We start from the raw sequence: 23,808 nt of genomic DNA on the forward strand, positions 1-23,808 counted from the left end.
ATTATGATGTTTACACATAGATGTTTGGATGGACATTAGATAACATTATAATCGAAGATAATGTTCAGTTATGATGTTTGGATACATTGGATGATAACATTGTCTGTCTATTAACACAACCTAATTTATCCACTGATGCGTTGTTTGAGTATGCATAATTGGCTTAATTTTAAAAATAATAATTTATAATTTACTCTTTTAATTCTCTATTTATTATTCTGATGCAATTGAAAATATCAAAGTTCAAATAAGATAACTGATTTAATAAATGAGGAGTATCTGGGAAAAAATTGCTGTCTGCACATATCCCTCCAGCAGTGTTGCAGCAAACATGTTTATGGGTGCATGCGAATAAAATAAATCCTTTAATGTTAAGAAATCTATCAGCCAACTTTGTGCAGAGCTGGGAGAGATTGTTATACTTTTTATCAATGTTTTAAAAAATTAATATACAAACAACAGTAGAATTGTCAACACAATACTCAACAAAATTGTTGAGATTCTGTATTTAGAGTATGCCAAAGTAACTGGTACTGATAAGGTATATCATGACATTGTCTGTAGAGGCAGTTACTGGGAGATTAAAGGGATTGTGAAGCAAATATATTTCAAACTTGCACATCCAGCTTAATGGCCAGTAGGGGGTGCTATTGCAGTTGGTAAGTAAATTTGCAAAACATACTGATATACTGATATGAGTGAGCTATGATACTGTCAGGATTGTTCTCTATCAAACAATTCTAGAAATATTTAAAAACTACCTGTACAAAATATATGGAAATGTACTTCCAGGGATTCTTTTCTACATTTTCACATCCTGATCTAAAGTAGTACCAAAATTGCTGGGTCAACCATATTGTTGATGGCTGAATTTTAAAATCACTGTGGACAGTACATACTAGAAGTTTTAACTTTCTTTTCCAACAAAGGAATAATTTATTTTTAAACCATCAAATTAATAAAAAAAACAACCTATCACTTTGTATTATTGGTACTCTGACTTCTTCAGCCAAGTATAAGTATGAAGATTTTATGTATTATGCAATATATTTTTTTATTACATATTTTTTTTGGAAACTGGTGCTTAATATTTAGCTTCTCTTATTTTATTCTATTAATATGAAAGTGCTACAAACGCTAAAAGATTATTTTTAGTAATCTATTTTACTGATGAATTATTTTTTTTTTATTAGAATGGCTGTTATATTATCAAATTTCTTTCATATTATACCTGACTTGTTGAAACCATATGAAAGGGAATTTTTTACTCTTAATTTAAGTTTGTTTTACATGTTATGACAATTTTATCCTAATTTATTAAACCAATTCCTGTTTTGTAAAATAAAGAAGCTATATTTTGTTAATGTAAATAACCCTGACACAGTGTAGTCTGAAATTGAAAATTTATATAACAAATTTTTTTCAAAAATTAGCTGACAAACAGCAGTCACTGTAAGAGAAACATTTGTATGCAAGTGAAAGTGGCTGATGCAAAAACAGAAACAAAATTTCATAGAAATACACATTTGAGCTATGCATAGGTAAATAGATATGTTTTATCTTCAATTTCAGTATCTACAAATCATATTAGAGTACACAAAATACTAAGGACGATACTATTCATTGAATTCCACATATTTTACTTGATTTATAATTGTTTACAATAACTTAATTGTTTACAATACAAACATCTGGGCTATGGATTGATATGACAAATTAAAATATTTCTGCTTAAAACAGTACCGCCATAGGACCAGAAATGTTAAAATGAGCAGCTGTCCAACATTCACTTAATTGAAAATCTTGGGGTTACAGAGAATGATGGAAAATTGCTTACTGAAAATTTCCTTTACTTGAAATAACTAATTATCCTGTTTACAGGTTTATTGACATTCTGTCAACAGATTGCTCAATAAAAGTGCACAGTTAAAATGTGTAAGTTGTAAATAATCATTTATAAAAAATGATTTTTTTATTTTTGTGTGAAAATTGCCTATTAAGTAAACTGAAATTATTAGCTTATTAATATTGTCTGTTATTAATTAATATGTATATTAGATAGTGCATTTATTTTGCATAATTCAGGTTAAGGAATGAAAATGGCACGCTAAAAGAAGATAAACATAGACAACATACAGAATTTGATGAAGCTGCCAAAAATTGGACAAATTTAGAAAAAGAGCTTACAAATAAAAATAATGAGATTAAAGTTGAGTTTGAAAAGCAGTTGGGTGTTTTGAAACTGGAAATGGTAAGTTTGTCAGCCTTGCTAAGTGCTTTTATAAAAATTGAGTTTTAGATTTTGTAATAGTAGCTATATAGTATTATAAATATTTGTTTTTGATCAGATTCACATATTTAAAATGCATAGTTATTTTAAAGTTTGGTTTTACATTTTGTTGAGGTGAACTAAATTTGCTCTGTTAGTCATTGCATCATACTTCATCCACTTCCACTCATTTTATTTCCTTTTCATATTTAATGTTTGAAAATGCAACCACAAGCTAAGTAATAAAGCAATTTTGAGGTAATAACATAATGAGTATTTTCAATTTAAAAAAAATATTTGTATGAAATTGATATTGAAGAGCTAACTTTACTGGATTTCAACCTTATGCTTTAAAACCATATCATTTTTGATGACATAATACTGAAAATTTTAAGATATTGAAAAGATAAACTCGTGTAATTTAATGCAGAGTTCAGTTAATTCTGATATATTTGCTTCTACCCTAAATGGTTTCTTTCTTTCTAATAGAAAGAATATTATGGCAGTAAAATTTCTTTCTTGATTTGTCTAGAGCAGGGGTTCTCAACCTTGTGCCTGCAGGTACACATGTGCCCTCAGAGCTAATTACATGGCGCCTGCAACAAACTGTTGAAAAAATGAAAAAATTAAATTTTTAAATTAAATAAAATAAATAAAAAGTTAATTTAGTTTTTAAAAATCTTGCTAGTGAGAAATTTTCTAAACTGGCTACACTGACCGCCTATTATAATCGTGTATTAGTAGTATGGTATTAGTTTTCACCACATGCTGTTGTAATCTTCTACTGTTGTCATCTTGCACTGTTGTCATGCCTTACTATCGATGTGTTGTTTTTTGAAGTTATACTTCTTTTACATGATTAGGGGAGAAAGTGAGAGTGAAATTTTAACATGCATATGCTCACCATCACATGAAAAACAAACCTAACAAAGTTCAGTCTGTATATACTTTAGCTAAGTTCTCTCATAAGAGGCCAAACTGATATAATATTTTATATTTTGAATATTATTGTTGATATAACCTTATTTATTTTCTCTTAATAAAATTATTCTGTACATAAATATCTAAATATCATAAATATTCATAAGTATTTTGAAATTTGAGGTTAACTCTTTGTAACTTTTATAATTACTATACAACCTGAAAATAGTAGACGTCCAGTAGTAGTTAGATATTTTTTAACAAAACTTAAATTAATATAAAAGTTAAAAATAAAGATTTTTAAAATGTCTACAACTAAAATTTTTTAATTAATTTATATTTAACTTTGTTATTTAATTTATTTATTTAAAAATTTAATATATTATCATATGTTTTGCTACTTGTATGGTCATTTATTATTATTTTTTAATTTTATTGTTTCTTAATTTGAAAGTTTTTAATATATAACTTTGTTTAAAATAAAAACAAGTCTTCGATATGGCTAAAACTAATGCTGAAACCTTTTATTCATGCCAAAGAAGTATGTATAATTTCAAACACGCTGTAAGTACTTTTTTTTATATCAGCATTTCACTCCAAAATGAGTAATCCAAGTAAAAAGTATAAGAACCTATCATTTTAACAAAAATTGGGAAGAAGACTTTATTATTGAAAATAAGGAGAAATGTGGTGTTTGCTTAATATGTAACAGTGTTGTCAGTAGCAAAAAAACATAACGTCAAACATCATTACAAAACCACTAACTGCTTCCTTCAAAATTACTTATTTTTTGGCAAAACGAAAAGAACCATTTTTAGAAAGTGAACTAATTAAGAAAGCATTTCTTATAGGAGCAAGATTCATTATTTGAAGGCTTTTCTAATAAGTGAAAAATATTTCAGCAATACAAGATTTACAGTTATCAAACGATACAAGTTCAAGAAGAATGCAAGTACAGATCAGTAAAAGTACAAATCAGAAGAATGTGAATATTTCTCATTACAATTAGATGAATCAATAAGATCAGATCAAATACAGCACAGTTGGCAGTAAAGATAAGAAAGGTGTTCAGTGATTTTAGTGTGAAAGAACTATTAAAGTTACTATGAATACAAGAGTGAACAAAGGTATTTTTATAAAATCTTTAAAAATTACTCAAAAGAAATTAATATGCCTTTGCACAAGTTATCAGAAATTATTACAGATGGTGAACCAGCAATGGTGGGCTGCAATAATGGATTTATTTTACATTGCAAGAAAGATGAATCCTTTCTGAACATTGTGTTAACACTGCATCATACATCAAGAATCATTGTGCCAAAATATTTCCCTTTGAACATGTTATGAATGTTGTTAAAATAAGCAAAATTTGAGCAAATCCATTGTCACACAGATTGTTTAAAGCCCTTTTGAAAAGGATGATTTTCCCAAGCTGGCCTTATCTTCCATATAGATATAAGATAGTTAAATAAAGGCAAAGCACTTGAATTTTTTTATGTTTTGGAAGAGTTAAAGAAATTTTTTATTTAAAAAAAAAAAACAAATTTTTCGACAATTAGATAAGCTGCTGCAATGGTTGATCGACTTATTTAACAGTTAAACCTGTATCTCCAGGTAAAAAATAAAATATTTAGCTGAAATTATTAGCTCTATAAAAACATTCATAGCCAAAGTACAGTTTTGGATAAATAATTTGTCGAAAAATTCTCTTGTACACTTTCCAAAGATGAAAAAAATGATTGAAAATAATTTTAACCTAACATTATTTATCTCTCTATCTTAAGAAATATTTACAACAGTTTAGAGTGTATTTCAGCAATTTACCATTATTAAACTAAATGCTTAGTTTCATTGAAAAAAAAATAGAGGTTTCAGTTTTATGTTTTCAGTTAGATTCTTTTGCAAAATGGATAAATTTGTGAAAAAATGCAGTAAGCCCAGATACATCCAGTGAATTGATAGGTAAATTAACAAGATTGTATAGTTATTTAAATTATGGTTTTACCTAATTGGTTGAAAAGCCACAGTGTGTTGTTTGCTTTCAAGTTCTCTCCGATGAAAACACGAAGCCATCAAAATTAATTCGACATTGGAAACTAAACATCCGGATCATAAAAGCAACCTTACAAAAGAAAACTACGTACTTTGAGAAATCAAAATGGTTATATTTGTAAATCAAGTCATACTGATAAAAATACCCTTGAAGCATCTTATCTCATGTTGAGATGTTCAAACCCCATACAATCACAGAAATCTTAATATTGTTTGCTTGAATTGGTATGTATTGATATATATTATATCTAATGACAGTATCAAGGTGAATTTATGATGAAATGGCTGTCGGGTATTTGCAACATATTTCAACAAGTGAGTTCAAGTGAAGTTTTTAGTATTCAATTTGATGAATCAAAAAATTTCTCAATTCTTGTTTTGTGAGTTATGAATGCGATAGGTACAGATAAATGAAATAAAATGTTTTGTTAATCAATACATATAATGGAACAAGGGTAATATCATTTTAATCTTTTTTATGAAGCTACTAAAAACTATAACATAGATTAGACAAAAATATATTTCAGTATGTAGTGACTGTGCAAAGGTGTAAACAAGAAAGAACAGGTAGGGTTTTGAAAAAAATTAAAAGATTGTCTTATACCAAGGGCCGAATGGACGCACTACTTCCTTCACAGACTCTTGCTGTGAAAAATATGCTAGAAAATCTCAAATTATTTTTAAAGCTGTAAAAACGATTAATTTGCTAATAGTATAAAATGGGCAAAAAGAAAAGCTTTTCCATACAAAAGTCAGATGGTTAACAAGGAAAGTGTTAACCTGGTTATTGGAATTGTGAGATGAATTAATATTTTTCCAGGATAAACAAACGCCATTCTCAATGTTTTTACAGGATAATGAGTATATATTGCTTAGTTGATATATTTTCACATTTATGTTAACTTATAAGGATGTAATGAAGACAATGTTCATGCTTTCATTAAGAAGCTTGACATCTGGATTATTTGCCTTCAAAGCAAAGAATTTCACTTACTTCTGATTATATTGAGAATATTTGGATGCGGAAGATGCTATTATTTATCACAGTTTAAAGATATATTTGTGTGAGCTAAAAATTCACTTCCTGGAAGATAAAAATGATTTCTTGAAGAGATGGGAGTAACAAATCCATTTAGTGAAAACATTGTTGCAATTACTAAGTTACCAGTAGAGATCCACATCCAGCTCAATGAAATATCTGCCAATACAATTACAATTCATATCTGAAGATTTAGATAACTTTTGGCTTGGTTGTCAAAATGAGTATGGAAAGTTAGTCACAGAAGCATTGAAAATATTAATTCCTTTCACCATGTCTTACCTCTGTGACCCCTGTGTTGTTGCGACTCCCAGATTAAGAAACATTGGTCTAGAGCATGCTGTCAGAATGTCCTATATAATTTTGCTAACATATTGTATAGTTTACCTTTGTAACTAATCCTCATTATAGAGAATGAAACAACTGTCTGATATAAATATTATGAAATAAAAAATTCCATTTTGACAGGCTTTGTTTTTAAACGGGTTCACAGGCTCAATTTTGAACCTATTCTTTATTAAATATGTTTTTGAACTTCCCAAATTGAAAAACAGTAAAGTAACTTCAACTATTTTTGCTGTTGTATTTTCAGTTGATGCTAGGATGACAGTAGTTATACTGTGTTAGTAGTCTTTCTCAGCTTTACAAACACTGGTTGAATTATTTATTTTTTGTTGCCAACAATCTTAAAAATTTTATTTTTTAATTTAGCTTAAATATAAAATCAGTAGTTACCTATCTTTAATGATTAGTTATAACCAACATAATTCTAAGAAAATGTGTAATTGTTCTAAACTTGATGTACAGACCTAAAATCCATATTTATGTGTTAGTGTGTAAGTTCCAATCATCTCTAAAAGTCAGTCCTGATATAGTTGAGTTATGAGATTGTGTTCCGTTGTTTGATTTATGGGACTGAATTTCAGGGTTTAACAGCTGGTACGCATATTGAGTAATTCTGCTCCAAAATTATAGGATGATATTCTGCTTAAAACGTAAATGAATTTTGTAAATTTTTTAAGAAAGAACTTTCTGATTGTTTACAATTTGTATTTCTATGTCTATAAGCTTAGTTATTTTATAAAAAATAAACAAATTTCAGATAGGCAGTGCTGTACAGATTGTTCTAAAAGGTTCTACAAGGTCTCAGAAGTTCTGAAAGTTTAGTTGTGATAAGTTACACAGTGATAATTTAGCTGTGTAATCTTAGTTGTTTGTTTTTTATTATATTTTTATTTTGGGTGATAACGCAAAGGTGTTTTTGTCCCTTCAAAAAAAAAAATTAGCTACCACTTGTGACAGGCTATCCTCATACTGCCCACATATGTGAGTTGTTGAATCATATAATACATAGTGTTGTTCAGCACTGCCAATTACCGAACAGTCAGAACACTTTCAGCATACCCACCTGGAGTTGTATGAATTAGCCCTCCCCACTACTGGGGCTTGATGTTGAGAGTTCTGGAGTTCAATATAGGCTTATAGCATAACAAACCCCCGTACTTTTCTATAGACTCTTCAAAGAAAAACTATACAAAGAAAAACTGATTTTTATCAATGAGCAATCAAATAAGGTTGAGTCAACATTTGTAATTTGTAATTGTTTTGGTAATTCAAATTTCCTGCCTGCCTACCTGCCCATCTGCCCTTAGGTGTCAGAGGGCCATGATTCCAAACATCATACCTTACGTGTTTGTAATTAAGTTAGCTGACAGTGAATGTTTTGATGCTACTTCCCCATCCCTGGGGTGTAATAAATGACCATGATTTCAGAAACTGGTCCATTGTTTTCACACAAGGAGTAGCAGCCTACAGGCAAGGAGTAGTATAGCTTATCTGCATGTTCCCTAAGTTTGGTCTTACATGTGACCACATATTGGGCTGCACAACCATATTCTCAGTTTTGTTTCAACCATATACTAAATGCATCTTTATGACTAAAGAAATACATTAGCTGACATGAAGGTAACAACAGTAGCACAGTGATTGAAGATGACTGTAAAGCAAACTAAAGTGTTGTGGTTTTTAGAAAATTATATTTAATTAATCTGAAATTAATCTAGAATTTTTAAGGATATTTATCTTGAGCATATTGCTTATTTATTGTCTACTTTTATTCGTTGTGATATCCCCAGAAGGCAAAAGTGTTGGCTATAAGCTATATGCTAGTTGTACATGAATATTACTGGTATTTTTATACAAATTAATTATACGTATATTAGTTTGATTATTTTTTGATTCAAGGTTTCATCTCTTGAAATGAAAGATGGATTACTGCAAAGTCTTTTCTCTGAGTGTGAGTTCCAGAAGAAACAATTGAAATTATTCGAAGCAAATCTAGAAAGTGTTCAACAAAATTATCAGGTTTTGTTATTTTTATTATAATTCTTTAAGATGTACCAATTTAATTTACAATTTTTAAAAGAATTTAAATAGATTAATTAACAAGCTTGTTAGCTTTTAATAAACTGAATGTGTAAAGCGTAAAAACTGATCTCTCATTCATTCTGATATCTCTTTTATTCTCTAACTCATCCAATCTAATATCTCCAATGAAACTGTAATATTATATTTTTAGAAAATTACACAAAAGGACTGGTCTCCAGCTGCTCTCAAACTGCTGTCTATACTCATGTTTGTAAGATGAAGAATACAACTTGGGAACAACAATCTTTTCATCTGTACACACTTTTTCTACAGGCTTAAAATAAGATTTATATTTCAAGGGCCATTCTGAATCTTCTAAATCATACCACTAACTAAAAAGGAGCCTAAGCTATATTAACAGTTCTATATATCAAGTTCAACTTATGTTTGAATCAAGTTCAAGTATATTTGAATCAAAATTTAGTTAGGTTAATTTTTAATGAAAAATAAAATAAAAAAATTGCTAATTTATAAATTTGAAATGGAATAGAATCAATTTAAAGGTAATGGATGAAAACCACACTTATTTTGTAGAATAAATTGCAAAAAAAATCTGAAGAAAACTTCACTAGTCGTAAGTCATCTACTACTCGTTAATCAATATTAAGAATAATGAGTGTTGTTGCTCAGTTTGGAATGTTTAATATTAGCATCTTCAGTGAATGCCTTGCTTAGAATATTAATTAGAGAAGTTATTTTTGGAATACAGAACAGGAAATAATTCATGAGAATGATATAAAAAAAGAAGAATTTGTTGGAAATACTTACATATTTGTTCATTTCTTATCAATATTAGGAGTTATAATATCTTATTATTGCTGTTTAAACAAGAACCTTGTTATACAATGTGTTATTTTGTAATACATTAATTTTTTTATAGACCAGTAATGATACTTGTGGCGTACTTGTTTGAAATCTTGAACAAGAAGGTCTTGTGAAGGACTTTTCTTTAACTTTTACAATTGAAAGTAGTGTTATAAAAGATATCTTTTTTTTTTTTGTTACAGCAAGAAAAAACACTTGTGGAAAGTTTAAGAACAGAAATTCATGAGTTAAAAAATATACAAACGTCAAATCAAAATGTTATATCTGAACTTCATGAAAAAAATTCTCACCTAATTCAAAACATAGAAGCTTTTAAATCGGAGCTGTGTGATAGTAACAAAAAAGTAAAAGAATTAGAAAAAAAAGTTGTCAATTATAAAAACCAATTGACTAATTTAAATGAAATAATACAATCAAAAGAAAAACGAATTGAGGAACTTATTGTAATTGATGAAGAGTATATTGATCTTTTAGAATCCCATAAAAAGTGTGATAAAGTTAAAGTTAAATTAGAATCTCTTAATGAAATACACACACAGCTACTAGTGCACAATGAATTGTATGTATTTTTATTATTTATTATTATTAATATTATCATTAATATTATATTATCTCTAAATTTTTTTAATGAGCCTTGTCAGTTTAAGATAATTATTAAAATGTTTCTAAGGTATCCTCCTTTCCTTTCAAGAAAATGATCTCTTTCTGTACTGAAATCATTTACTTGAACCGCCATTTCCACTTCCTTAGAAATTGTACATTTGTTTAATGATTAAAATAATTTCTCACAATTTTTGACTGTTTACTCATCTTTGTATCTCCCACGGCTGGGGGTAGAGGATTGTGCCTCTTATAAATTATGTTTTTTATTGTGTCTCTTATAAATTGTTTTTTGTACTGCCTTTAGCTCTTTTACAGAGATAACAGGATGTTCTACGCACTGATAAAAAGTATAAAATTTGAGCATTAGTTTCAAGTTACTAAATTTAATTCAGGTACAATTTAAATTTGTTACAAATATTCATCAAAAGAATTCAAAACACATGAAAATTATTTGCTTTAATAAATTTAATAAACAATATCTATTAAGACAACTAGTCGTTTTCAAAAAATAGCTAGATAATCATCTGAAAAAAGATTGTTATGCAACCCCTTCTAATAATAAACTGGTTTTAATAACCATAAAAAGACTAAAAGTAAAAACATTTAGATGGTCTATTTACTTTATACCTAATAATCGCCACCATCCTCATCATATCACTGTCTATCTGTGATTTAAATTTGACTTTGTTTCATGTAACTCAGTTTGAGAAACGAGAATGATGCTCTAAAGGAAGATCAACATAGACTACATGTAGAGTCTGATAAAGCTGTGAAAAATTGGGAAAATTTAGAAAAGGAACTTAAAAATAAGAACTATGAAATTAAGATTGACTTTGAAAACAAGTTGGCTGTATTAAAACAAGATATGGTAAGTTTAAATGCACTGCCAATATTATTTGTTATAATTTCCTTTGTTTGTATGATTTCATTAATAAACAATATTTTATTTTTTCAAGTTTTTCCTTTTGTAAATTTTTTTATATTTTTAAATGAAGTTTGTTTAAATGTAAAAGTGTTTAATTTTGCAGCAATCTTGCAAACTACTTTTTGCAGCAATAAACTATTTTTATTTCTGCAAAATCTTACATAAAGATTCATATAATGATATTAATTGAATAATTTGTCGGTTGATAAGCGGAGTTTTAACAAAAATATTCCTGTAGAAAAGAATAGTATATTTTCAAATAACAGCTTACCAGGGCATGGTTTAACATAAAAAAATGAATCTAACAAAAATATTTTTTGACATCTTTATATGGATTTATATTGTGATAACTCCCTCTATGAATCATGAGACCTTGCTGATGGTGAGGGGGCTTGAGTGCTCAGTGATAGAGTAACTGGGCCGAAGTTGCAACCGTATCGGAGAGGTATCTGTTGAGAACCAGACTAAGGAATGATTCCTGAAAGAGGGCAGCAGTTCTTTCAGTAGTGGTAAAGGGCGTAGGTCAGGAGGACTTAAACAGCCATATAAATATCACTCAATCTTCTGAGTACTGTGCAGCTGAAAGCAATGAAAAACTTTGGTTGTTTTTTTCCAACAAAATGTAGCTCTCTGCATTTTCATGTAACAAAGAAGGAGGCGCCTTACTTGGTAAAATATTCCAGAGATAAACTAGTACCCTGTTTGGATATCTGGGTGGGGACTACTAAGGAATGAGTCACCAGAAAATAAAAAAATTAAAACATTCTACAAGTCTGAGTATGGGATGTTAATTCTAAAAAAAGATTTGAAGGTAAAAAATTTAAAGAGGGAAATGGGTAGGTTAAATGTAGATGTAGGTAGGAATTAGTGAGGTTTGGTGGGAAGAGGAACTAAAATCCACCTGACTTTTGGTCAGGTGATTTTAGAATTAAATAAAGGGCAGGCAGAAGTACATTTTGTAATGAACAAGAAGATAAGGAAGAGAATAGAGTATTTCAAAAAGCTTAGCGTTAGAATCGTGTAAGATTGTTAATGAGGGTAGAGTGTGTATACAAAGATGAGGGTAGAGTGTGTATACAAAGAAATTGACAAAGCAAGTAAACCTATAAAAGGGGATGAAAATTTAATAATAGTTTGAGATTGGAATGCAAGCATCAGAAAATGCAAGGAAGGAAATATTGTGGGCGAGTACGGGCTGGGCAAAAGGAATGAAAGAGGGAAAGACTAGTGAGTTTAGCACGCAGTATAATTTAGTAATCACCAACATCCAGTTTAAAAATCATAATAGAAGAATATACACTTGGAAGAAGCCAGGCAATACTGCAAGGTAACAGATAGATTATATCATGGTTAAACAAAGATTTAGAAATCAACTCCTCCACTGCAAAGCACATCCAGGAGCAGACATTGATAGTGATAATGAATTGTAGATTGGTGTTTAAAAACCTGAAGAAAAGGTGTCAGATGAATCTGTACAATTTAGAGAAGCTTGAGGAAGAGTAAGAAAGATTTTTGAGGAGGAGATCGCAAGATTTTGAGTAAAAACGATAAGGTAGAAAATATAGAATGGGAGAATGTTAAAAAGGAAATTCTTAAATCAGTGGAAGTGAACTTCGCAGAATAAAGAGAACCAAAGAAAGCAGGAGCAGTTAAATCTGAAGAATACAGAACAATTAGCTTAACTACTCGCACATCAAAAATCTTGACTAGAATTCTATGTAGGAGAATTAGAGGAAAGTGGAAAATAGCGTTAGAAGATCAATTTGGATTCAGGAAAAGTACAGGGACAAGGGAAGCAATTTTAGCGCCCAGATTATTAGTAGAAGGAAGATTAAAGAAAAACAAACCAACATACAGAGCATTTATAGACCTAGAAAAGGCATTCTATGCCTTTTGGGATGTGTAAACCTGTGGTATATGGCACCGTGCTTTGTCTGCTCATGCTGTTAGGTAAGCTCTAGGAGCTATTTAGGATACTGGTCTTTAAAACTGTTCGAGGCTCAATTGCTGTTGTGGCACAGACATTTGGTCTTGAGTTTTAGGGTGACCAAATGTGGTATGGTAGGAGAAATACTAAGCACAAATATGGCATAGATGAAGTCCTATGCAAGAACTACTGCATGTAAATAAACAAGAAGAAAATGGAAGTAATTAAATGTAGTAAGTAAGTAGTAAAGTAATTGAGTTGGACCACTCAGTATAAAAATAGGAAGAGAAAAGACTATGAAGGTAGAAGAAATTCTGTTATTTGGGAAGTAGAATTATGAAAGATGGATGAAGCAGGAGCAATATAAAATGCTAAATAGCACAGTCAAAACAAGTTTTCAGTCAGAAATATAATTTACTTACAACAAAAGTTAATGTAAACATCAGGAAAACATTTTTAAAGTATATGTTTGCAGTGTAGCTTTATTTGATATTAATTAAACTCCACTGATTAATAGTAGTATTAATAGTAGAAGGAAGATTAAAGAAAAACAAACCAACATACTTGGCGTTTATAGACCTAGAAAAGGCATTCGATAACGTAGACTGGAATAAAATATTCAGCATTTAAAAAAAAATTAGGGTTCAAAAACAGAGATAGAAGAACAATTGCTAACATGTACAGGAACCAAACAGCAACAGTAACAATTGAAGAACATAAGAAAGAAGCCGTAATAAGAAAGGGAGTCCGACAAGGATGTTCCCTGTCTCAGTTACTTTTTAATCTTTACGGAACTAGCAGTTAATGATGTTAAAGAACAATTTAGATTCGGAGTAACAGTACAAGGTGAAAAGATAAAGATGCTACGATTTGCTGATGATATAGTAATTCTAGCAGAGAGTAAAAAGGATTTAGAAGAAACAATGAACGGCATAGATGAAGTCCTACGCAAAAACTATCGCATGAAAATAAACAAGAACAAAACAAAAGTAATGAAATGTAGTAGAAATAACAAAGATGGACCACTGAATGTGAAAATAGGAGGAGAAAAGATTATGGAGGTAGAAGAATATTGTTATTTGGGAAGTAGAATTACTAAAGATGGATGGACGAAGCAGGAGCGATATAAAATGCCGAATAGCACAAGCTAAACGAGCCTTCAGTAAGAAATATAATTTGTTTACATCAAAAATTAATTTAAATGTCAGGAAAAGAATTTTGAAAGTGTATGTTTGGAGTGTCGCTTTATATGGAAGTGAAACTTGGACAATCGGAGTATCTGAGAAGAAAAGATTAGAAGCTTTTGAAATGTGGTGCTATAGGAGAATGTTAAAAATCAGATGGGTGGATAAAGTGACAAATGAAGAGGTATTGCGGCAAATAGATGAAGAAAGAAGCATTTGGAAAAATATAGTTAAAAGAAGAGACAGACTTATAGGCCACATACTAAGGCATCCTGGAATAGTCACTTTAATATTGGAAGGACAGGTAGAAGGGAAAAATTGTGTAGGCAGGCCACGTTTGGAGTATGTAAAACAAATTGTTGGGGATGTAGGATGTAGAGGGTATACTGAAATGAAACGGCTAGCACTAGATAGGGAATCTTGGAGAGCTGCATCAAACCAGTCAAATGACTGAAGACAAAAAAAAAAAAAAAAAAAAAAGAAAAGATTAATGTTAGATTTTGTGAATACCAAAATTACAATAATTTAAAATTTTGCAATGCTCACTTATATGAAAGTCTAGGCTTCTAGGCCCACTGTTACAAGTAATGATGTTTGTCTACGTTTGAACACAGGCCAATATGTTTTTGGTAATAGGCGCACGCGCGCGTGTGTGTGAACTTCCAAAACATAGTAATTAGATAAGTTAAAAATAATGGTATTGTAAAATAAATGTCCTGTATTTTCAGTTTGTATATAATAATTACATTACATTCCATAAATTACATAATTACATTAAAATTCATATTTTAATTTGTTAATTTGTCTAAATTTGTTTTATGTTTTAAAAATTTTGAAATTTATTTTGAATGAATATATGTAAATTCTATACAGCATTATGGTGGTGTTTATATTTCATAATTTTTATTAACACAGTGGTCATTACATTAATGAATATATTTATATCATTTTATTGAAATAAGCTTTTTAAGATTTACATTATTCCTGTATACTGTTAAATTATATTTTAAATTTTGTAATGTAAACCAGCTAGTATGTAATACCATTTTACTATAATTTTATCATGAAAGTTAGATTAAGGTACAAAAAGTATTTATACAAATCAAATTATAATAATAATTGATCTTATGATGCAGAATTTTTTAATCAGAAACAATATGTTAATATTAATAAAAATTAAAATAGATTTAAACCTAATTTAATACATTCTCAAGAAAATTGGGATATTAACAAAAGTAATAAATTTTTGAACTTTATTTTTAATAATAATCTAATAGATACAATTCTTAGGAATAAAATGAATTTACCTCAATACATTCAGTAAAAATGGTAATAATTTAGTAAATAAATTAAATAGCCTAATTGTAAGTAAAAACACTAGAATGGTTATTTAGGACTTCAATAACATGTATTCCTAGCATACCTATAGACCATTCAATAAAAATAAATTAACCAAGAAGATAAAAATTTATTTATATGATTTATTTATTTGATCTGTGTGGAATTATTAAATTAAATGTAATTATTGTGATTGCATTTTACTAGGAAAAACAAAATAAATCCTTAAGAATAATAATTAGGTTTATCTAATATGGCAGACCATCTTATAAACAATATAAATATTAGAAATTAATAAAGATGACAAAAAATTAAATTTATTAGAAAAATATTTATTTCATAAATCATCACACAATGTTTAAGGGAGACAACCTATATAAAAACAGCAACAGATAGCAGCAGTCATGCAATAAATTAATAACCATTTTTATTATTTTAGTATTTTTTATTTAACATATAGTATTTCAATTATGATTGAGGATGGCAGGATCCTGTGAAAGTACTTTAATGAAAAATTAAGGTAAGAAATGTCTCTCAGTATTCTGTACCAGGTGGTTTATTTAATGGAATTTAAATATTGTTTAAGAGTACAAAGGAATAATATGAATCTTAAAAAGATTAATTTCAGTAAAATATATATAAATGTAAATAATGAAGGTTTTGGCTTTGTTACCACAAAATCTGTGGTTTTATAAGTATGCATTTATTCCAAATTTTTCTTCACAGTGAGCCTAATATACTTCTTTGAAAGTAATGGTTAAAAATAATACTTAGCAGTTGATTGCATGTAGTTAGTGTTATAGAAAAAAAAAATTAAAATTGTTAAATCAAAGATATATCTCAATTTATTAAGAAATATTAGTGTTTTTGGATGTTTCTTCTTTCACATTTAGAGATAATCACTATATAATCTAATTTTAAGTTAAAGATAAATTTAGGCATTTTTATATGTGTGAAAACTTATTACAATATATATACTGACAAATGTGTAAATATATATCAATATACCTTCTGACAAATTACACTACATTAATAATATGACAGTTCATGATCATGTATTGATTACAGATATCATCTCTTGAAAAGAAAGATGCATTACTTCAGGATCTTTCCTCTGAATGTGAATTACTGAGAAAGCAATTGGAAATATCTGAGACACTGCAAGCAGATTTAGAAAGTGCTCAACAAAGTTATCAGGTTTCACCATTATTGCTATAATATTTCTATATTGTTAATTTAATTAATACAAATTTGTCACCTGACATTATTTTATCTATAGTAAATCCACTTTTTGGGAACATCTTCCTAGTGTGCTTTTACCTGCTTTCTGTCACTGTACTAGTGCTTAATGAAATTTTGTTAGTAGTTTAGTATTTTTCAATGTAGCACAGTCACAGTAAATTTTTTGCTGGCCAAATAAAAAAATAACATTGTTTACAAGATTTCTCTTTTCTTTTAATGAAGTGAACATACTTATTTCTTTTTTCATATCTGTAAGTGTACATATTTGCAAAAACATGGACTTTGGGCAAAAACAGATAGGACCAATTTTAATTCTTTTATCAATTGATTATATTGACTGATTTGATACTATTTTCTATTCCTTTCTGATCTGTGCTAATTCTTTACCCTCACATATTCTCAGTTTTATATATTCCAATGTTTGTCTTCCTCTGAACTTTTTAACATTTATAGATCAAATTAACATAACATTGATGTCATGAAAAATAATCTCAAAACAAACTGGATGTCTGCAAGGTTCTGCCAAAAATTTTCTTTCTTGCCTTAAGGCCTCATCTTTATGAATTTTATCACCTACTTGATCTGATTTGTTTTAACACATTTTTATTTTCTTCTAAAAGAACAATGCTATCAGCAAATCTTATTTATCTTCTCATATACTTTTATATACTGATTTTCTTACAATAGAAGTTTTATTTTTATTTTATTTATACTATATTACATTAAAGTAAATAGAAAAATAATATATATTATGTGATCACATACAACCTAATAGTGTTCTGCAACATCACAATAAGTAAACATGGTAATTGAATGATGTGAAATAAAGAATAATACCATTTTACAAAGCTTCATTTGGTGAAACAGTTCCTATTTATGATTGATGTTGTTACTGATGTTCTTGGCATTATTTTGTAGCTCATGACCACGGAATCTGTGATTGTTAGAAGTATATACTTATTATCTTTTATTGGCTAATTAATTTTTTTGAAATGTTAATCTAAATAAGCTTAAAAGCAAACTGTTATAAACCTATTTTTATTTTGTTAAACTGAAACATCACAAAACAGAATAAACAGAAGGAAAATGTTTACAAAGAATAAAATATTTGAAATTTTGTATTATGCAACTTGAATTGTGTAAGAACTAATCTAAAAAGAGAATAATTCATATGTGATTTTTAAAACAAGTGATACATAAAATATTATGTAAATGTATGAAAACATGGAACATTCCTAATGCTTCATAGTTATAAGTCTTTGACCCATAATGCAAGAAATCCTCATAGAAACAGGACATCTATAAAAACAACTACATGTAAATTTTAAATAGTATGTCTGAAAAGTCCTCGTACTCCTAAAAAAATGTGTGTTCTGGACTATTTTGAATATTTTTATACTTTTTACTTATGAATTTTTTATCCAGTGGATTTGTCTGTGAAATACTGTGCTGAATGCACAGATACAAATGTTTCTCCACATCCTCCTTGACATATTGCGAAGTTATAGTTCTAAAGGCTTACTCTACACTTAACACAATTCTTCATTTGTTCTCATTGAAATACATAGGCCTTGATATTCCCCACAATGAGTTGTCAGGTGTGGTAAGGTCTGAGCTTCGTGGTGGTCTTTGCAGTGAAACTGGCAGTGCTTGTGAACCATGGAAAATTCAGCAGCCTGAAAATTTTTCATTTAGGAAATCACACCCTTGAAGAGAACAGTGAGTTAGATCTATTTACATTCTTCCAGTTACATTCCATTATACATTTTTCTTGGTATTGACATACTTCTAATATTTGTAAATGAGAATCACCGTTTACATCCTCTTCCTAAAAAAGACTTTCAAAACAGCAGCATATTTTGCAAAAATTGAGGGCCTGAAGATCACTGTAATGCTTTCTAGACAATTTCTATTTATTAAACAGTATTTTTATCAATGACTTTTCTTTGTACAGGGTGATTCAAAGAAACGGGAAATTTTGAAAGTTGTGTTGATAGCCGTGGGCGATTGGTACCACTTGATAAGTGGCGCCAGCCTCTCTAACCTAATCTGCCATTTGGTTGTCATGGATCCTTGGAGTGGTGCGCAACGTGCATTTGCTATCAAAGCGTTTTACAAAAACAATGACAGTGTGGAGGGAGCGCGTAGAGAATTTTGCCGTCATTTTAATCTGGGACGGCACGACCATGTTCCATCAGCACATGCAATTAAAACATGGATATCTAATTTTGAGCAAACTGGTTCGGCAATGAAAAAGAAACCTCCAGGCCGTGAGCGAACCGTCCGTACACCACAGAATGTTCAAGCTTTACGAGATGCTGTCACACGAAGTCCACATCGGTCAATCCGTCATCTCTCAGCATCTTTACAATTGCATAGTTCAAGTGTTCGAAGAATGTTAGTAAAGGACTTAGATCGTCCAGGAACTGAAACCGAACGATGCAGTTGTGCGAGCGCAATTCTGTAATGTAATGCTTCATAAGATTAATGATAACGAAGAGTTTGTTCACGAACTGTGGATGTCAGACGAAGCTCATTTCCACCTCAGTGGATTTGTTAACAAGCAAAATTTCAGATACTGGGCACAAGAAAATCATACGTAGCTACAACAGTGTCCATTGCACAGCCAGAAAGTGACGCATGTGGTGTGCTATGTCATCTTATGGTGTTATAAGCCCTTATTTTTTTGAGGATGACAACGGTCTTGCGATTACAGTGACGTCGGCTCGTTACATAGCCATGCTTGAAACCTTTGTTGTGGAACAACCAAAGAGATTTCCACCAATTCTTAACACAGCCTGGTTTCAACAAGACAGAGCAACGTCACATACTGCATGAATATTGATGGCAGCTGTACGCCGATTGTTTGGACAACGTGTCATTTCACGAAATGTGACATTTCACGAAATGTGACATTAGATGGCCTCCCAGATCGCCTGATCTCTCAGCTTGCGATTACTTTTTGTGGGGTCACCTTAAAAGCAAAGTGTTGGAAAAAAAGCAAACAATGGAAAAACTGAAGGCAAAGATCCGAGAAGCAATTGCGGAAATTCCAGTTGAGATGTTACGTCAAACCATGAACGATTTAACGAAGACACTTCGTGAGTGTTTACATAAGAAGAGGAGGTCACCTGCAAGATGTCATCTTTAAAAAATAAACTAAAATGTATGTATCCTAAAATGGCAAAATTTGTACAAGTGCATGAAATAAAATTCATTTTCTAAAAAAAATTTTTCATTAACGTTATTTAATTTTTTGAATTCCCGTTTCTTTGAATCACCCTTATAAGTATGTATTATAATGCACTTGTAACTAAATTTGTGCACTTGATGTTTGTATATTACCTCCTCAAAAATTTTATCTTTCTCTCTGGGACATGAGTGAATGCAAGATTAGTTTTAAAAATGAAATAAAAATATTTTAAAGTGTATTTAAAATATTATTATGGGACATTAATATGGGATACATATGGTGTAGCCCCATATCCTTCACATTTTTAAACAGAACATAGGTGTAATTAACAGTCTGCACAGGAAAAAATTACTAAATGAAATGCTATAAAGTATACAAAAATAATTCTTAGCAGTATATAGAAGAATTCAAGTCTGTTGCTGAGAAAAACTACAAAATGTCAATCTTAATGAACTTGTTTCTCCTCCATGCTTTGTGAATTATATAAATTGCTTATGTTATTTCAATAGCTATTTTCATACTGATTTTTAAAGCCGAACCTAGAGAATGTGTTAATAGATATTATATTTTGTTACAGCATGAAAAAACAGTCGCTGAGAGCTTAAAAGCAGAGATTCATGAGTTAGAAAATTTACATTCCTCAAACCTGAATGTTATATCTAAACTTGGTGAAAGAAATTCTACGTTAACTCAAAACATAGAAGCCTTTAAAACTGAGTTGTCTGATAGCAGTAATGAAATAGAAAAATTAGAGAAATCTATTGCTGATTACGAAACTGAATTTACTAATTTAAATGCTAAGTTAATATCAAATGAAAAAAGAATTGAGGAACTTGTTGCAATTGACAAAGAGTATAATGTTCTTCTGGAATCCCACAAAAAGTGTGATGAAATTAAAGTTAAATTAGCATCTCTTAATGAAATACATGCCCAACTGCTTCTTGATAATGAATCGTACGTATTGTTTTTGTTGCTGTTAATAAATAAATTACCGCATATTAAATTTGATGCTATTAGTTGTACAAAAACGTAGATTTTTGATCTTAAACTAAAAATGTTTATGCAAAAAATCCTTGTAAGTTTCAAATTAATTTCTATTTTTTTTTTGAATATGCATTTTGCTTTGTTATTTTTGATAATAACAAAGGAATTTTTGGGTTGACCAGCATGCTGGTGGTTTTTATCTACTCCAGCTATGTCCAACCCAAAATTGTTAATAAGCCAATAAAATACTAGGTATGGAAGGTGAGCCGCACACTGCATAGAGAGGTACAAAGGGCTGGCCGCCTGTTATAAGTAAATTAACTTATTTTATTATACAGTTTTCAGTGTAATAAAACTATTTTTCAAAAAATCAAATTTTTTTTATATATTTTTTATAATGGTGTTTATTATCAAATTCCCATCTAACTAAACTTATTTATATTTTGCATCTTACCTTATTTTTTTTTTCATTTTTATTTAAAACATCTTAAATCTTCTTAAGCGTCATAAGTTAAAAAAACTTATGTTATTAAGCAGTCATAGCCAATATACATAGATGTTCAATTACTTGTATAAAATATATTATAATTTTTGTTAGATATTTTGGTTCTTATCGGTTATCTGCCTGCCATGCATTTTTCCGTTCCAAACAGTAGGTAGTGTAATCAATTTACATGTTAACTCTGTATTATTTACTTGAGGTCATTATATTTTAAAATTAGTAAAACAATTATTACAATTTGATAATTATCTCTATTGACAGCAGCGCTTATCATTCAACTGATATTGTTTGAATTCTTCTTGTTTTTATTCTAGTTAGTATTTCACTTCAATTAGATCGGTTCAGACTTTTGTGCTTCTAATTTACACTGTACAAAATGAACATTTGGCAATTACCAAGTATGGACAGAACACTGTGCAGTTCTTTATTGAGGTTGGGGTTGTACTGAAACATTGCGTATGTCCAAAAAGTCATAAAATATCATTGTAGGTTAGGTTAGGTTAAAACATTGATTTAAACTATTGTACGTGACTGTCAGATATCTGATAAGTACTGATTTTTTTAATGCGTAAAGAAACTACCTATGTAAATTCTGTAAGAGCCATACAAAAGGAACAACTGGGCAGCAGGTTGGACACAGCTGGTCTACTCCTATGAAAACGTTAATTAAAATATAGTCTTATGGAATTATTTGTTTTTAATTAAATCTCATATTTTCAATTTGAAATATATATTGCTCACCAAAGGTTTTCTAATGACAAAAGCTTAACTAAAATGTGTTAATATTCAACATAAAAAAGAATCAATTTAATGGCAGAAAAAATGTGTAAATAAAAACATTACTGTGAGGTAAAATATATAACAATGAAGAGAAGTGCTGAGCCCATTACTTTCTGTACATGTGTATGCTACATAATGAAAATTTATTAAAATTTACAATGATTTTGTATTATGATCTTTAAATATATTTGAAGGTTAAAGTATTTTATATTTATAATATCTTGACACATTATGCATGAAGATGTTATACGTATAAACTTCAAAGACAATTGTAAAATGAAGCACCAGTTTTTCAAACTTTTTTAATCAAATAAGTTAGTGAAATCAGCCACTTTGCGCTTAATCATGAACATTTGTCCTCCTCAAAATGAAATGAGCGTTGCTCATAATATTTGGTCCAGAAACATCACAAATTTGCCTGTGAATTTCAGCTGCAGAATTGTGTTTTGCCACACTAGGTGGGATTGTTGCTAAAGCTGACTATTGATTGAAGTAACTGAGCTATATAAGCATCGTCTATTGGATGGTGCATGGCATATATCTTCTTATCAGGGTATGGGCAAATCACCTGTTTCAACCTCAAGAAATTCTTCATGAAGGCAAATCATATTTACCTTCCTCCACTCATCTGGAATTATGCATCCAAATGGTAACTAGTGATGAAGTCGCTCATTAATAATGTTCCCATATATCTTGTAGGCAGCACTTATTAAGCTTATCCCTCTTTAATTTAATTTCATAGTTCTGTCACCTTTTTTGAAGAGATAAATCACCTTTGCCTTCCTTCACTCATCTGGAATTATGCAGTCTTTCAAACACATATTCAAAAATGTAGCAATCTGAACTTGAGTATGCGCTACAGTATTTGATCAATTATGAGTTTATGCCATCCAACAAACCAGTTGCTTTTTGATTTTTCACAGATAAGATAGCTTTTTCCAGTCCTTCAATCATTAGTGATCTAATATTTCTCCTGCTTTTCTTGGTCTCAACTTCTGGGTCATACCATAACTCTTTATAATGATCGTATCTGTTGCTTTAGTAATTAAATTCAATCTCACTTCTTCCCTTTCCTCTTGATTAAAATATTTCATTATCTTGTATACAACAGTTTGGTGGTCATGTACATAATCTTCTGTGTTGCTAATAAACCTATCCCATGACTGATCTTGCATTCTACGAATAATACTTTTTGTGACATTTCATTTCTGTTTATGAATACCCAGAGCCTCTGTTGTTTGTGTAGGGAGATACTGACGATAGGCTAATTTTTTACTTTCTATTGCTTGTTTTATCTCATTCCATATTCTAAGACCTTTTTTACGCCTGTTGACTACTTTCTTACCTAGCACTTCATCCACTACTTTCACCAGAAGATTCTGTATATTATTCCACTTCTCTTTATCATCACTTGTGGGGATAGAGTTTACATATTCTGTTAACCTCATCTGAAACATGTCGAATACTTTCTTCTCAGAGCAATAGGTTTTATTAACTTCTTTTCCCTTACCCTACAACTGTCCATCTGGCAATAAGCTTTATAGGAAGCAATAGGCTTTATAAACTTATAATTTCTTTGGAGCAGTAGACTTTATAA

The 23,808-nt window shown here is 29.7% G+C and overlaps 1 protein-coding gene across 1 annotated transcript in view; it reads left to right on the forward strand.

The window, feature by feature from the left end:
- The window catches only part of LOC142317606 (uncharacterized), a 62,610-nt gene that overhangs the window by 16,251 nt on the left and 22,551 nt on the right, over nt 1-23,808 (forward strand). The window contains exons 7-12 of the mRNA XM_075354163.1: nt 2,086-2,251; nt 8,526-8,645; nt 9,716-10,092; nt 10,839-11,004; nt 16,579-16,707; nt 20,523-20,746. Of these exons, the coding sequence (XP_075210278.1) occupies nt 2,086-2,251; nt 8,526-8,645; nt 9,716-10,092; nt 10,839-11,004; nt 16,579-16,707; nt 20,523-20,746 (1,182 nt within the window). The remainder of the gene's footprint in view (nt 1-2,085; nt 2,252-8,525; nt 8,646-9,715; nt 10,093-10,838; nt 11,005-16,578; nt 16,708-20,522; nt 20,747-23,808) is intronic.

The sequence above is a fragment of the Lycorma delicatula genome, chromosome 1 (genome assembly GCF_047948215.1).
Source record: "Lycorma delicatula isolate Av1 chromosome 1, ASM4794821v1, whole genome shotgun sequence".
NCBI lineage: Eukaryota > Metazoa > Arthropoda > Insecta > Hemiptera > Fulgoridae > Lycorma > Lycorma delicatula.